Source organism: Pipra filicauda, unplaced genomic scaffold (genome assembly GCF_003945595.2).
Source record: "Pipra filicauda isolate LSUMZ 115617 unplaced genomic scaffold, ASM394559v2 scaffold1133_size27127_pilon, whole genome shotgun sequence".
In the NCBI taxonomy this organism is placed as follows: domain Eukaryota; kingdom Metazoa; phylum Chordata; class Aves; order Passeriformes; family Pipridae; genus Pipra; species Pipra filicauda.
This window is the reverse complement of record NW_024103578.1, coordinates 8,349-24,858: the sequence shown is the minus strand read 5'-3', so window position 1 is coordinate 24,858 and position 16,510 is coordinate 8,349. Positions and strand designations below refer to the sequence as shown.

General features: G+C 51.2%; 1 protein-coding gene across 1 annotated transcript; it reads right to left on the bottom strand.

The window, feature by feature from the left end:
* Positions 1 to 315: 315 nt before the first annotated feature.
* Positions 316 to 1,239, bottom strand: LOC113999228 (olfactory receptor 14J1-like; the record flags this gene model as incomplete). Its single annotated transcript, XM_027742515.2, has 1 exon — positions 316 to 1,239. A coding segment is annotated over exon 1 (918 nt), but the record flags the coding sequence as incomplete, so codon positions are not given.
* Between the last annotated feature and the right edge of the window lie 15,271 nt (positions 1,240 to 16,510).

Here is a 16,510-nt window from a genome sequence, read left to right as displayed (position 1 = left end):
TGTCCTGCAGTGTGCTGTCCTTTAGGAACAGCTAAGAAGAAGGGTCTTGGACAAAGAAGGCACTGCAGGGTCCTTTATTTTGTTTAAAAACTCAGAGAGCACAATTCATCATTTTTACATCTCTGGATCAAATTTAATGGGTAGACAATAAATTAGAAGGCAGATGCACAATAATATTTAATTGCACAGGAAATTATTGCAAGAAGAAGCCGAGGACCTCCAGGAAAAACCTGACCAGGAAGGCTGGTCCATTATAGAGTCCCATTCTGAATGCTACACACCAGAAAAATGGCACTTTATTGCTCCTGAAAAGCATCCAGTCATCATTTTTCTCAGGGCATCCTTGATCTGCTGATTCCTGAGGCTGTAGATGAAGGGGTTCAGTGCTGGAGGCACCACCGAGTACAGAACTGACGCCACTAGGTCCAGGGATGGGGAGGAGAGGGAGGGGGGCTTCAGGTAGGAAAAAACGACAGTGCTGACAAACAGGGAGACCACGGCCAGGTGAGGGAGGCACATGGAAAAGGCTTTGTGCCGTCCCTGCTGAGATGGGATCCTCAGTACAGCCCTGAAGATCTGCACATAGGAGAAAACAATGAAAATGAAACAACCAACCACTAAACAGGCACTAACCATAAGAAGCCCAATTTCCCTGAGGTAACCTGAGTGTGAGCAGGAGAGCTTGAGGATGTGTGGGATTTCACAGAAGAACTGTTCCAGGGCATTGCCCTGGCACAGGGGCAAAGAAAATGTATTGGCTGTGTGCAGCAGAGCATTGAGAAAGCCAGTGGCCCAGGCAGCTGCTGCCATGTGGGCACAAGCTCTGCTGCCCAGGAGGGTCCCGTAGTGCAGGGGTTTGCAGATGGCAACGTAGCGGTCGTAGCACATGACAGTCAGGAGATAAAACTCTGTTCTAAAAAAGAATATGAGGAGAAAAACCTGGGCAGCACATCCCTGGTAGGAAATGGTTCTGGTGCCCCAGAGGGAATTGTGCATGGCTTTGGGGACAGTGGTGCAGATGCAGCCCAGGTCTGTGAGGGAGAGGTTGAGCAGGAAGAAGCCCATGGGGGTGTGCAGGTGGTGGTCACAGGCTACAGCGCTGAGGATGAGGCTGTTGGCCAGGAGGGCAGCCAGGGAGATGGCCAGGAAGAGCCAGAAGTGCAGGAGCTGCAGCTCCCTCCTGTCTGCGAATGCCAGGAGGAGGAACTGGGACACGGAGCTGCTGTTGGACATTTGCTACCTCTGGACATGAGGAACTGTCACAGGAGAAAAAACAGTGACAATAAAGGGGGACCTGTCTGAGCAAAATCAAAGCCATTCCCATACACACCACTCCCCTCCCTCTGTCACACACAGACAGTTTTCTTTTTCTAGCAGTCCTTCCTTTAGCTCTGTGCATGGAGCCCTGGTTTATGCTGGCCATGTGTGCAATGAAGGCCAGGGCCTTTGCCCACAGGCTCTTGAATTCAGCCCCACTCTGCAGAATTGGCAGGGGAAGGGACCTGTGCTGATGCTCAACTCTGTCCTGTGAAACCTCTGCCAATGTGGAAGGGCCTGTCAGCATCTGCACCCCCAGTGTAGTTGTAAAGGCAGGGTAAGAGTTTGGGAGGGTTTTACAGCTCCCCCTGTATCTCCCCTGGTGACTATTCTGGGATGTCAGAAACCTCATCATTTCTGCTGCCCTTGGGGAAACAAAGGGAGTTCTGTGAGGGAGAGGGATCAGTGGGGAGGGAGGGGATGTGGTCTGTCACTCTTTTGTGTTCCAGGATTCTCTGGGCTTTCACTTTCTCAGAGGGATGATCACACCCCAGTGTTTCCCTTATAAAACACCAGGTACTAATGAAAGCAGATGGATCCACCACAGACCCTCAAATGTCTGTCCCTTTCTCAAGGTCTCAGCACCACACTGGTAGCCAAAAACACACATGGCTCATTTCCCCAACCCAACAGCATTTTCTACATTGTTGAATTCTGTGCTTCTTCCTGGGGCTTTCAGAGAACACAAAGATAACAGACAGGTGTTCATCCTGGAGGGAAGCTCCCAGCTTGAAATGAAACTTTAGGGAGACAGCCGAGTATCCTGATGATGGCATTTGATTCAGGGAGATTCAGCTCCTTCCCTGGATACACTGACAGCATTGCCCAGAGCCCCCAGGGCAGAGGAAAGCTGGGACACTTGTTCCCATGGACAGGGCTGCAGGAAAGGACCCACAAGGGCAGGGGGTGACTCTGCAGCTCAAACTGCCCTGCCCAGAGAGCCCCACAGCACCACCAAGGGAACAAGAACCCTGGCACAGACAGGAGAGGAACAAGGCCCAGCACAGGGAGGGTGGGGCTGGGAGAGGCAGGGGCAGAGCCCACCAGGCACTCGGGACAGGGTCACCCTGAGCCAGCTGTGCCACCTCCCAGAGCCCAGCAGGGCCAGGCAGCTGCTCCCAGCCCTGTGCTCTGCTCAGGGAGCTGGGCCCGGGGCTGCAGAGCTGCCCCACGGCTCTGCTGCAGCTCTGCCTGCACAGGAGGGGCTTCAGCCCTTGGACCCCCTGGCCCTGAGGGCAGAGGCTTGTCTGGGTGGGAGAGGAGGGGAGGGGGCTTGTTCAGAGGGAGGGCTCTGCACTGGAGGGGTCATATGGGGATCTCTAAACATTCCATGACACTAGAGGTGTTTCAGTTGTTTCCCTGTGCCATGACTTCGCCCTGTCAGCACTCACAGATCCCATTCCAACCTCTGTGCACTCACCTTGGCCCTACAGAAACCTGCCTGTTTGCAGGGCACTGACTGGGCACTTCTTCTTGTTTGCAGGTAGAAAAAAATAGGTCAGAAAAAAACTGATGATTCCATCAAAAGTGATTCTGCTTCTGTCAAAGGCAGAGGAGAGGCTGAAGGCACTTTAGGAAGCTGCTCTCAGCTCCACTGTTCATTCAAAGTTACAGCTCAGGAGTCTCAGTGACTTGTCCAACATGAGAGCTCCTTTTCCACTTCTCAAGCCCCAGATTCCTCAGGAGTTGGAAACTGAAAACACTGACTCAGAGAAGTTCCTTTCCTTCATAATAATTGTGCTTTGTCCTTCCCCTTTTAAAGTTCCCCTGGAAAGGTCCTGGTGTGATCTGGATCTGTGAGCAGCCCTGACCCCACACAGCACTCGTTCAAGGGCAGGAAGACCCTACCTGGGCCCTGCTGGGCTTCTCTCCCTCCACTTCCAGCTTCTCCCTGTAGAGATGAGGGCAAATGGCCACGTAGGGTTATTGCTGACCCTGGCAGGCAGTAAAGTCCCTACCCTGTCACAAAGAACCCTGGAGCACGGGGACCCTGCTCTGCAGGACAGCCCTGGGCACCCCTGGCTGCACCCCCACCCTCACACCCCACAGCCAGCCATGGGAGAAAGAGCCGTCCTGCCCTGTCCCTCTGATGGTGTCTCAGGGAAGCCCAGCCCTGGAGCACATCCTCCCCCTCTGCAATAGAGAACCTGGGATAGTCCTGACAGATGCTCAAGGCTGTGGGATGTGCAGCTTTAGGAGAGTCCTCCAGGCACACAAGCGACATTGCCCTACATCTGTAGACTCACTCTGTAGAGCCTGTGAAATTGTGTCCCCAAGGGAAGTCTCAGCTGAACACCTCCCATCTTTCCACTGCCTTTAACCTCCCTCTGCCTTGCTTCTGTTCTCTCGTGGCTGCAGGCAGCGCTCTCAGCCCTGCTGGGCTGTGCAGAGGAGCTGCTCCTGGGCAGAGCTGTCTCTCTGCAGCACTGCCTGCTTGCCAGGAGCTCCCTGTGTGCCAGGAGCCCAGCCCAGCTCAGCAGCACAGCAACAGCCCCAGGCATTTCATGACCCTCAGGGGGATTGGTGTTGTTTACATGAGACTCAGTCCCTGAGAGGAAGTTCAAACAACTTTTCAGGAAGTCAAAGTGAGATTGAAACACTGAAGTTTCTCCTGGTGCTAATGAGTCTCACTGAGGGACACAACTGAGAACGTGTCCCCAGGTTCCAGTTAGAGCAGAAAACTGCAGACAGTGATGACAAGGATGGACAAGCAAGGGAAAGGTGGCTCTGATGCTGAGGAAACCTGGATGTGTTTCCTTAATCCAGAGGACCAAATCCTGACCCCCAGCCCCTGGGAAGGCAGATCCTGTCCCTGCCTCATTCCTCAGGGCTCTTCCTGGGGCACTGGGATGTGGGATGTGCAATGCCAAGGGCAGGACCATGGGGTGGCACCTGCCAGGCTGCTGAGCAGGGACAAGGAGGCCATGAGGCCCCAGGGCTGCAAGGGGCACTCCCCTCCTCCTGGCATCAGGGGCACCGACAGCAGCCATGGCCAAAGGCCTGCAGAAGATGGCTGTGTCAGGGCCTTTCAGCTTCTCCCCATCCCTGTCTCCTCTCCAGCCCAGGCTGTCCTACGGTGTCCATGCCCTGCCCCTTTCCCTGCAGGCTGTCGTCATCCCCCCAGCTGCCCCACCTGGCTGGCACCTTCCTGCACTGACATCTCTGCGTCCTCCCTGGCTCTTCCTGCACACACAAAGCCTGGGGCTCATCCAGACTCCTTTCTGACGTATTGCACCACAACACTGACCTCAGAGGGCAATTTCTGACTTCTTGTCACCAGTCTAGGCCACCCCAGCTGCCCTTGGTGGCACTAGTTCTTTCTTAGGCTGTTTTCTGACAGGAAGAAAAGCTCCACCAGCTCTGACACCCCCCTTCCAGACCTCTCAGGCTACTCCTCTACTGTCCTCAATCTTCACACCCCTGACCCCTGAGTCCTCAGCCTCTATATACGGGTCATGTGCTTGAGGCCCCAAATTCCCTCCTGGAAGATCTCTGGGACCTCTCCAAGGTTTTGGAAGATGACAATAGAGTGCTCTGATCCCAGGAAACACAGAAGGACACTTTTTCCCAAGGGTTGTCTTGGCAGAATGAGGCACAATCTCTTTAAACTTTCTGGCACAAGGGAGCTCTGAGCTCTGGGTACAGAGGGAGCTCCAAGTGCCAACCACTGGAGTGGGAGCTATAAATCATCAGGGCTTGTGTTCTTTGGAGGGCCAGACACTGGTGAGAGTGGTGTGTGTGCACATGGAAGGACTTGAAGGGCACAATGAACTGTCTCAAAACACTGTCAAAGCAGGAAAATCCCATAAGGCACCACAACACATAAGCCCTGGTGGTAAACAGGAAGGCCTTTAATTCCAAGGTCTAAACGGAGGTGAAGCTTTGGAAGTAGCCCCCAGGACAGAATTGCACTGTGCAGAGTGGGGGAAAGAGCAGACAGCCCCAACAGGAAGGCAGGGCTGGTAAGGCAGGTCTGGGGAACCCATCCAGACAAAGATTCCCACCTGCAGACTGGAAGCACAGCGGGCAAAACTCCCACCGTGGCAAGCTGTGGGAAAGGAAGCAAGTCCTTGTAGACGTGCCAGCCCAAGCTGTGGGAACAGCATCTACCCCCCTGAATACCCAGGGCTTGGGCTGTATAAAAGTGATAGCCCAGAAACACAACTTGGGGACCCTCCACCGAGCAGAGCAGGGTGAAGAAGGACCGGTGGGAGCCTCAGGGATCTCCATGGTGTGATACATTGACTTCATCTCTGTCTCTCTCTCACTGGCTTCCCACCACCCCCTTCTCTCTCTCTCTTTCTACTTCTTTCTGTCTCTCTCCCTCCTATTTACTGTTAAATCAAAGCTGGACTGCTGACTTTGGCACATGGTCTCCTTTGCAGCTGAATTTGGGCAGAGGTGTCTCTTAATAATGGGAACCTGACAGTATCCATGAGGTTTTACAGTGTGGGAATGGCCACTAGATTCCATGAGGTTCCACAGAGTCACAGGGTCCATTTGGCTTTGTAAGGCTCTGCAGTGTGATAATGGACCCTTGATCCCATGGGTTTGCAAAATGTCTCAGGACTCCTTTGGTTCTAGGAGGCCCCACATATCACAGTGGCCCCTTGGTTCCATGAGATTCCACAGTGTCCCAGGAATCCTTTGGTTCCATGAGCCCTGCAGTGTCACAGTGGCCTAGTAATTCCATGTGGTTCCACACTGTCCCAGGGTTCCTTTGGCTGAATGAGGTTCCACAGTGTCACAGTGGCCCCTTGATTCCATCGTTCCACAGTGTCCCAGGGCCCATTTAGCTCTATAAGGCTCTGCAGGATGACAGTGGTCCCTTGATTCCACAAGGTCCTGAAATGTCTCAGGGTTCCTTTGGTTCCATGTGGCCCCGCATGTCACAAAGGCCCCTTGACTCCATCAGGTTCCACAGTGTCACAATGGTTACTTAGGCTCAATAATGCCCTGCAGTGTAAGAATGTCTCCTTGATTCCATGAAGTTCCACAGTGCCAATATGGGCCCTTGATTTCTTGAGGTCCACAGTGTCCCAGGGTCCCTTTGTCTCCATGACACTCTGCAGTGTCACAGTGGCCCCTTGATTCCATGAGATTCTGAAAAGTCTCAGGGATCATTTGTTTCCATGAGGCCCTGCAGTGTCACAGTGGTCTTTGAGTCCCCAAGGTTCCTCAGTGTCCAATGGCCCCTTGATTCTATGAGGGCCTGAAATATCTCAGGGCTCCCTTGGTTCCATGAGGCCCTTCATGGCACAATGGCCCCTTGGTTCCATGAGGTTCCGCAGTGTCTCAGGATTCCTTTGATTTCATGAGGCCCTGGAGCACCACAATGGTCCCTTGATTCCATGAGTTTTCACATTGTCAAAATGCTCCCTTGATTCCATGAGATTCCACAGTGTCCCAGGGTTCCTTTGGCTCCAGAAGGCCCTACAGTGTCACAATGGCCCCTTTACTCCAGGAGGTTCCACAGTGTCCTTGCTGGAACACACAGGGCTGTAATGTTGTCACCCCTGCAGAGCTGCCTCCAGCTCTGGGCTCCAGCACAGGAAGGACATGGACCTGTTGGAGCGAGTCCAGAGGGGACCATCAAAGTGATCAGAGGGATGGAGTAGCTCTGCTGTGAGGAAAGGCTGAGAGAATTGAGATTGTTCAGGTTGGAGAAAAGAAGGCTTTGGGGTGACCTAATTGTGGCCTTCCAGTGCCTGAAGGGAGCCAACCAGAAAGATGGAGAGAGACTTTGGACAAGAGCCTGGAGTGACAGGACAAGGGGAATGGCTTCACACTGAGAGAGGGCAGGGTTAGATGGGATATTAGGAAGAATTTCTGGACTGTGATGGTAGTGAGATCCTGGCACAGGTTGCTCAGAGAAGTTCTGGCTGCCCCATTCCTGGAAGTGTTCAAGGCCAGGCTGGATGGGGCTCTCAGCTCTGAGTCTAGTGGAAGGTGTCCCTGCCCATGGCGGGGGGTTGGACTGAGATGCTCTTTAAGGTCCCTTCCAACCCAAACCATTCCATGATTCTGTGACTGGTGGGGGATGTGGTGGTCGGAGCTGGTGGGCACAGAGACCCCAAAATGATGGAGTTTTCCATTCTGGGTGGAGGAAGGAGGGGGCAGCAGAACTGACACCCTGGACTGCTGGTGGTCAGAGTTTGTCCTGTTTGGGAGACTGACTGATCTGGGTGTGAGTGTGGATGTGCTGGAGGGCAGGAAGGCTCTGCAGAGGGATCTGGACAGGCTGGATCAATAAGGCTAAGTGTCAGGGCCTGCCCTTGGGTCCCAACAACCCCCTGGAACGCTCCAGGCTGGGGGCAGAGGGGCTGGAGAGCTGCTCAGCAGGAAGGGACTTGGGGGTGCTGCTTGACAGGGGCTGGATATGAGGCAGAGTGTGCCCAGGGGGGCAAGAAGGCCAAGGGCATGGTGGCCTTTGTGGAGAAGAGTGTGGCCAGCAGGAGCAGAGAACTGATTGCCCCTCTGTGCTGGGCACTGGAGAGGCCCCACCTGGAGTGCTGTGTCCAGTTGTGGCCCCTCAGTGCCAAAAGGCCCTTGAGGGGCTGGAGCGTGTCCAGAGAAGGGACCGGAGCTGGGGAAGGCTCTGGAAAACATGTCTGCTGAGGGACGGCTGAGGGAACTGGGCTTGTTGAGTCTGGAGAAGGGGAGGTTCAGGGGGGACCTCATTGCTCTCTGCAATGACCTGAAAGGAGGTTTTAGTGGGATGAGGGTCGGTCTCTTCTTTAAAGCCTTTAGTGACAGAAGAGAGGAAACGGCCTTAAATTGTGTTGGGCAAGGTTCATATTAGATGTTAAAGAAACCTTTTTCCACTGAGAGAGTGTTCAGGCACTGGAACAAGTAGCCCAGGGAGGTGGTGGAGTCTCTGGAATTGTTCAGGTGTGTGGTGGGTTGACTGTGGTTGAACACCAGGTGCCCTCCCAGGCGCTCTATCACTCCCTAGCAGGTCAGGGGAGAGAGTAAGGTGGGAAAAAAAACAACTCGTGGGTTAAGACAGTTTATTTAAAGCCAAAGACAGCAGGGTTTGTTCTCTGCTTCCCATGAGCAGCCATGGTCGGCCACTCCCGAGGAGCAGGGCTTGGGTCCGCGGGACGGTTCCTCAGCAGGCAGCCATCAGACAATGAATGCCCCCCTCCTGCTCCCTGCCTCAGCTTTTAGAGCTGAGCTGACCTCCCATGGGCTGCAATGTCCCTTGGCTCAGTTGGGCTCAACTGGCCTGCTTGGGTCCCCTGCCAGGCTCTTGCCCTCAGCTAAGGAAGGAATGTCCCAGTGTTGGTGCTGTGCTCAGCAGTGGCCAAAACACTGGGGTGTTCTCAACCCCCTTCCAGCTGCCAATGCCAAGCCCAGCCCTGGGAGGGCTGCTGTGGGGAACTGAACTGCAGCTCAGCCAGACCCAACCCAAATATCTATGGCACATATTCTACAGAATCCATTCTTAGGTGTTGTATGATAGATCTATAAGATATTACAAATAATAAGCAATAATAAGGCAAGTGTCCTCCTTAGGGACACACCCACACATCCCCCCAAACTACTGCCTGGGTTTGTTCCCTGGGGGTCTCTGCAGCAGCAAGCACAGCCCCACACTGACTGCTCTGGGCTGTGCAGGCATTTGTGGTTCTGCCTGTCTCACACACCCCCCAACCTTGGGATGGATCTGGATGTCACTGGATGTGATGTCACAGGGGAGATGTGATGTCATAAGGGAGATGTGATGACATATTATGGTTGTGACGTTGGTAGATATGATATCACAGAAAGGATTATTTGATATCACAGGAGAGGTGTGATGTCATATGATGGATGTGATGTCATACGGGAAATGTGATGTCACAGGGTGGATGTGTTATCATAGGGAGCTGTGAGGTCACAGGGACGATGTGAGGTCACAGGGGAGCACGTGACATCACAGTGATATGATATCACAGGATATATGTGATGTCATATGATGGATGTGATATCATAGGACAGATGTGATGTCACAGGGAGGTGTGTTGTCACAGGAACGTGTGATGTCAGAGGGGAGGACGTGATGTCACAGGGATAATATGTTATCACATGAGAGATGTGATGTCATATGATGCATGTGACATCACAGGGGAGCTGTGATATCACATGAAAAATGTGATGTCACAGGACTGATATGATGTCATAGGGGAGATGTGGATGTCACAGGACGGATGTGATGTCACAGGGAGGATGTTATGTCACAGGGGAGCTGTGATGTCACAAGGGAGGACATGACATCACAGGGATGATCTGATATCACAAGGGAGATGTGATGTCTTATGATGGATGTGACGCCATAGGGAAGATGTGATGTCTCAGGAAGGACGTGATGTCACAGAGCAGGTGTGATATCATGGGGAGGATGTGATGTCACAGGAAAGATCTGATGTCACAGGGGAGCTGTGATTGTAACCGTTCGTTTGGATACATGTCCGGAATAAAGACATGTGCCAGAAATACTCCAACACACAAAATATCTTTTATTACAGTGAGAATAATAATAATAATAAACTTAGCAAGAGGAATCAAAAACTAAAAAGGATACAAATTAACTACCTTATCGGGTGGCATTAAAACAAATATTACAAACAGCATTTAATACAGTATTAACTAGTGAAAAGGGATACCAAGAAAGGATCTTAACACAATATTATGGATAACACGATATTGGTTAGTAAAAAGGGAAACTAAAGGAAAAATACCATAAACATAAAAGGGGAATTAAAGGAACACTAAAAGGATATTTAAAAGTTTGTTCTCTCAGTTGCTTACTATCAATAACCTGTGCTTACCCACACAGACAGGCCAGGGCTGCCAGGATCTGCAGCAGCTGGTCGGTGCCCGTGCTTAGCGGGTGTCCCGGCAGAACAACACAGTCTCCATGGCAGGATGAGGATCGCTCACCCCAGCAGTCCTGACACCCCATTTTATCAGCTCCACATTACACCACGTAGGGCCAGTACCCAGTATAAGGTGATGCCTGAGTGGCAGCCAAACCCCACCTGATCATCACCTCATGGCAACAGTCTGTGCATGCCCTGCTGTAGGGCAAGGGGCGAGCGACCCCTGCCCACATCATCTTCCTCCCATCATCATCTTTCTCACCCCTATGGATGACCTCTACCATTGTGTTTCAAGGGTAGATGTATCTGTCTTGCATTATGTAGCAAAACCAAGGAAGAACTCAGCTCTGATAATAGGGGATATCAAGCTGACTTGCTAAAAAGCACAATGGACCTTACAATTAACCTGTGCCATGAAGTTACATTGTACCATACTCTGGCTGGTTTCACATCCTAATATGATTCCGTTCTAACGCATCTATGCTCCATTGATCATGTAATTAAAAAGTACCCCACTTACATGGCACCTTTTGTCTGGCAGGAATCTTCATTTGGATTCAATTTTTCAGGAGGTGGGACAAGCCATTGTAGTACAGTGCTGAAAAAAGGGAACAGCAGCTCCTTCCACCAGGAAAAAAAGTCTGAATCCATTGGTTTCAGGTCCAGTTGTTGGGGCAGCCTGGGCACTTTTGGGGCAGCAAGAGTTTTCTGTGGTGGCACCTTTTGTCTAGGAGGAATCTTCATTTACATTAAATTTTCCAGGAGGTGGGACCGGCCATTGCAGTGCAGGGCTGAGAAAAGGGAACAGCACCTCTTTCCCTAAGGAAAAAAAGTCTGGAAGCTTTGGCTTCAGGTGTAGTTGTTGAAGCAACCTGGGCACTTCTTAGGCAGGACGAGTTTTCTGTGGTGGCACCTTTTGTCTGGCAGGAATCTTCAGTTGGAGTAAATTTTTCAGGAGGTGGGACCGGCCATTGCAGTGCAGGGCTGCAAAAAGGGAACAGCAGCTCTTTCCACCAGGAAAAAAAGTCTGGAAGCTTTGGCTTCAGGTGCAGTTCTTGCAGTCTGGGCACTTCTTGGGCAACAAGAGGTTCCTGTGGTGGCACCTTTTCTGCAGAAAGAATCTTCATTTGGATTCAATTTTCCAGGAGGTGGGACCGGCCATTGCAGCGCAGGGCTGAGAAAAGGGAACAGCAGCTCATTCCACCAGGAAAAAAAGTCTGGATTCTTTGGCTTTGAGGTGCAGTTGTTGGAGCAGCCTGGGCACTTCTTGGGTAGGAAGAGTTTTCCGTGGTGGCACCTTTTGTCTGGCAGGAATCTTCAGTTGGATTCAATTTTCCAGGAGGAGGGACAGGCCATTGCAGAGCAGGGCTGAAAAAAGGGAACAGCAGCTCCTTCCACCAGGAAAAAAAGTCGGGAAGCTTTGGCTTCAGGTGGAGTTGTTGGGGCAGCCTGGGCACTTCTTGGGCAGCAAGAGTTTTTTCTGGTGGCACATTTTGTCTGGCAGGAATCTTCATTTGGTGTAAATTTTCCAGGAGGAGGGACAGGTCATTGCAGAGCCAGGCTGAAAAAAGGGAACAGCAGCTCTTTCCACCAGGAAAAAAAGTCTGGAAGATTTGGTTTTGAGGTGGAGTTGTTGGGATAGTCTAGGCACTTCTTGGGCAACAAGAGTTTTCTGTGGTGGCACCTTTTGTCTAGGAGGAATCTTGATTTGGATTCAAAATTCCAGGAGGTGGGACCGGCCATTGGAGTGCAGGCCTGAAAAAAGGGAACAGCAGCTCCTTCCACCAGGAAAAAAGTCTGGAAGCTTTGGCTTCAGGTGGAGTTGTTGGAGAAGCCTGGGCATTTCTGGGTCAGCAATAACTTTCTGTGGTGGTACCTTTTATGTGGCAGGAATCTTCATTTAGAGAAAATTTTCCAGGAGGTGGGACAGGCCATTGCAGCGCAGGGCAGAAAAAAGGGAACAGCAGCTCCTTCCACCAGGAAAAAAATACTGGAGGCTTTGGCTTTGAGGTCAAGTTGTTGGGGTAGTCTGGGCACTTCTTGGGCAGCAAGAGTTTTCTGTGGTGGCACCTTTTGTCTGGCAGGAATCTTCATTTAGAGTAAATTTTCCAGGAGGTGGGACCGGCCATTGCAGCACAGGGCTGAAAAAAGGGAACAGCAGCTCCTTCCACCAGGAAAAAAAGACTGGAGGCCTTGGCTTGAGGTGTAGTTGTTGGAGAAGCCTGGGCATTTCTGGGTCAGCAAGAACTTTCTGTGGTGTTACCTTTTGTGTGGCAGGAATCTTCATTTAGAGTAAATTTTCCAGGAGGTGGGACCGGCCATTGCAGCGCAGGCCTGAAAAAAGGGAACAGTAGCTCTTCCACCAGGAAAAAAGTCTGGAAGCTTTGGCTTCAGGTGCAGTTGTTTGGGCAGCCTGGGCACTTCTTGGGCAGCAAGAGTTTTCTGTGGTGGCACCTTTTGTCTGGCAGGAATCTTCATTTAGAGTAAATTTTCCAGGAGGAGGGACAGGCCATTGCAGAGCCAGGTTGAAAAAAGGGAACAACAGCTCTTTCCACCAGGAAAAAAAGTCTGGAAGATTTGGTTTTGAGGTGGAGTTTTGGGATAGTCTGGGCACTTCTTGGGCAACAAGAGTTTTCTGTGGTGGCACCTTTTCTCTAAGAGGAATCTTGATTTGGATTCAAAATTCCAGGAGGTGGGACCGGCCATTGCAGCGCAGGGCTGAGAAAAGGGAACAGCACCTCTTTCCCTAAGGAAAAAAAGTCTGGAAGCTTTGGCTCTGAGGCTCAGTTGTTGGGGTAGTCTGGGCACTTCTTGGCCAGGAAGAACTTTCTGTGGTGGCACATTTTCTCTGACAGGAATCTTCATTTAGAGTAATATTTCCAGGAGGTGGGACCGGTCATTGCAGCGCAGAACTGAAAAAAGGCAACAGCAGCTCTTTCCACCAGGAAAAAAGTCTGGAAGCTTTGGCTTGAGGTGTAGTTGTTGTAGCAGCCTGGGCACTTCTTGGGCAGCAAGAGTTTTTTCTGGTGGCACCTTTTGTCGAGAAGGAATCTTCATTTGGATTCAAAATTCCAGGAGGAGGGACCAGCCATTGCAGCGCAGGGCAGAAAAAAGGGAACAGCAGCTCTTTCCCTAAGGAAAAAAAGTCTGGAAGATTTGGCTTTGAGGTGCAGTTCTTGGGGCAGCCTGGGCACTTCTCGGGAAGCAAAGACCTTTCCGTGGTGGCACCTTTTGTCTGGCAGGAGTCTTCAGTTGGATTCAATTTTCCAGGAGGTGGGACTGGCCATTGCAGCGCAGGCCTGAAAAAGAACAGCAGCTCCTTCCACCAGGAAAAAAAGTCTGGAAGCTTTGGCTTCAGGTGCAGTTCATGGGGCAGCCTGGGCACTTCTCGGGCAGCAAAGAGCTTTCTGTGGTGGCACCTTTTGTCTGGCAAAAATCCTCAGTTGGATTGAATTTTTCAGGAGGTGGGACCGGCCATTGTAGCACGGGGCTGAAGAAAGGGAACAGCAGCTCTTTCCACCAGGAAAATAAGTCTGGAAGCTTTGGCTTTGAGGTGCAGCTGCTGGCGCAGCCTGGGCACTTCTTGGGCAGCAAGACCTTTCTGTGGTGGCACCTTTTGTCTGACAGGAATCTTTATTTGGATTCAATTTTTCAGGAGGTGGGACCGGCCATTGCAGCGCAGGGCTGAAAAAAGGGAATCAGCAGCCCTTTCCCCCAAGAAAGAAAGTCTGGAAGCTTTGGCTTCAGGTGCAGTTATTGGGCCATCCTGGGCACTTCTTGGCCAGGAAGAACTTTCTGTGGTGGCACCTTTTGTCTGGCAGGAATCTTCATTTGGTTTCAATTTTTCAGGAGGTGGGACTGGCCATTGCAGCGCAGGGCTGAAAAAAGGGAACAGCAGCTCTTTCCACCAGGAAAAAAAGTCTGGAAGCTTTGGCTTAGAGGTGCAGTTGTTGGGGCAGCCTAAACACTTCTTGGACAGGAAGAGTTTTCTGTGGTGGCACCTTTTGTCTGACAGGAATCTTTATTTGGATTCAATTTTTCAGGAGGTGGGACCGGCCATTGCAGCGCAGGGCTGAAAAATAGAACAGCAGCTCTTTCCCTAAGGAAAAAAGTCTGGATCCTCTGGCTTCAGGTACAGTTGTTGGGGCAGCCTGGGAACTTCTTGGGAAGGAAGAATTTTCTGTGGTGGCACCTTTTGTCTGGCAGGAATCTTCTGTTGGATTTAATTCTTCAAAAGGTGGGCCAGGCCATTGAATCACAGGCCTGAAAAAAGGGAACAGCAGCTCTTTCCACCAGGAAAAAAAGTCGGGAAGCTTTGCTTTCAGGTGTGGTTGGTTGGGCAGCCTGTGAACTTCTTGGGCAGCAAGAACTTTCTGTGGTGGCACCATTTGTCTGGCAGGAATCTTCATTTGGATTCAATTTTTCAAGAGGTGGGACGGGCCATTGCAGCGCAGGGGTGAAAAAAGGGAACAGCAGCTCTTTCCCTAAGGAAAAAAAGTCAGGAAGCTTTGGCTTTGAGGTGCAGTTGTTGGGGCAGCCTGGGCACTTCTTTGGCAGCAAAGAGCTTTCTGTGGTGGCACCTTTTGTCTGGCAGGAATCTTCATTTAGAGAAAATTTTTAAGGAGTTGTGACAGGCCATTGTAGCTCAGGCCTGAGAAAAGGGAACAGCAGCTCTTTCCCTAAGGGATAAAAAAGTCGGGATCCTTTGGCTTCAGGTGCAGTTGTTGGGGCAGTTTAGGCAATTCTGGGGCAGCAAGAACTTTCGGTGGTGGCACCCTTTGTCTTGTAGGAATCTTGATTTGGATTCAATGTTCCAGGAGGTGGGACTGGCCATTGCAGCGCATGGCAGAAAAAAGGGAACAGCAGCTCTTTCCCTAAGGAAAAAAAGTCTGGAAGCTTTGGCTTTGAGGTGCAGTTGTTGGGGCAGCCTGGGAACTTCTTGGGCAGGAAGAACTTTCGGTTCTGGTACCTTTTGACTGGCAGGAATCTTCTGTTGGATTTAATTTTTCAAAAGGTGGGACAAGCCATTGCAGCGCAGGGCTGAAAAAAGGGAACAGCAGCTCTTTCCCTAAGAAAAAAAAGTCTGGATCCTCTGGTTTCAGGTGTTATTGGTGGGGCAGCCTGGGCATTTCTCGAGCAGCAAGACCTTTCTTGTGGTGGCACCTTTTGTTTGGCAGGAATCTTCATTTGGATTCAATTTTCCAGGAAGTGGGACAGGCCATTGCAGCGCAGGGCTGAAAAAAGGGAACAGCAACTCTTTCCACCAGGAAAAAAAGACTGGAAGCTGTGGCTTTGAGGTGCAGTTCTTGGGGCAGCCTGGGCACATCGTTGGCAGGAAGAACTTTCTGTGGAGGCACTTTTGTCTGGCAGGAATCTTCATTTGGATTCAATGTTCCAGGAGGTGGGACCGGCCATTGCAGCGCAGGCCTGAAAAAAGGGAACAGCAGCTCTTTCCATCAGGAGAAAAAGGCTGGAAGCTTTGGCTTCAGGTGTAGTTGGTGAAGCATGGGCACTTCTTGGGAAGGAAGCGTTTTCTGTGGTGGCACCTTTTGTCTGGCAGGAATCTTATGTGGGATTTAATTTTTCAAAAGGTAGGACAGGCCATTGCAGCGCAGGGCTGAAAAAGGGAATAGCAGCTCTTTCCACCAGGAAAAAAAGGCTGGAAGCTTTGGCTTTGAGGTGCAGTTGGTGGGGCAGCCTGGGCACTTCTGGGGTAGCAAGAGCTTTCTGTGGTGGCACCTTTTGTCTGGCAGGAATCTTCATTTGCATTGAATTTTTTAGTAGGTGGGACCGGTCATTGCAGCGCAGGGCTGAAAAAAGGGAACAGCAGCTCTATCTCTAAGGAAAAAAAGTCTGGAAGCTTTGGCTTTGAGGTGCAGTTGGTGCAGCCTGGGCACATCTTGGGCAGCAAGAACTTTCTGTGGTGGCACCTTTTGTGTGGCAGGAATCTTCATTTGGAGTAAATTTTTCAGGAGGTGGGACAAGCCATTGTAGCACGGTGCTGAAAAAGGGAACAGCAGATCTTTCCACAAAAAAAAAAAAGTCTGGATCCTTTGGCTTCAGGTGCAGTTGTTGGGGCAGCCCGGGCACTTCTTGGTCAGCAAGACCTTTCTTGTGGTGGCACCTTTTGTCTGGTAGGAATCTTCAATTGGATTCAGTGTTCCAGGAGGTGGGACCGGCCATTGAGAGCAGGGCTGAAAAAAGGGAACAGCAGCTCCTTCCACCAGGAAAAAAAGTCTGGAAGCTTTAGCTTCAGGTGCAGTTGGTGGGGCAGCCTGGGCACTTCTTGGGCAGCAAGAACTTTCTGTGGTGGCACCTTTTGTCGAGCA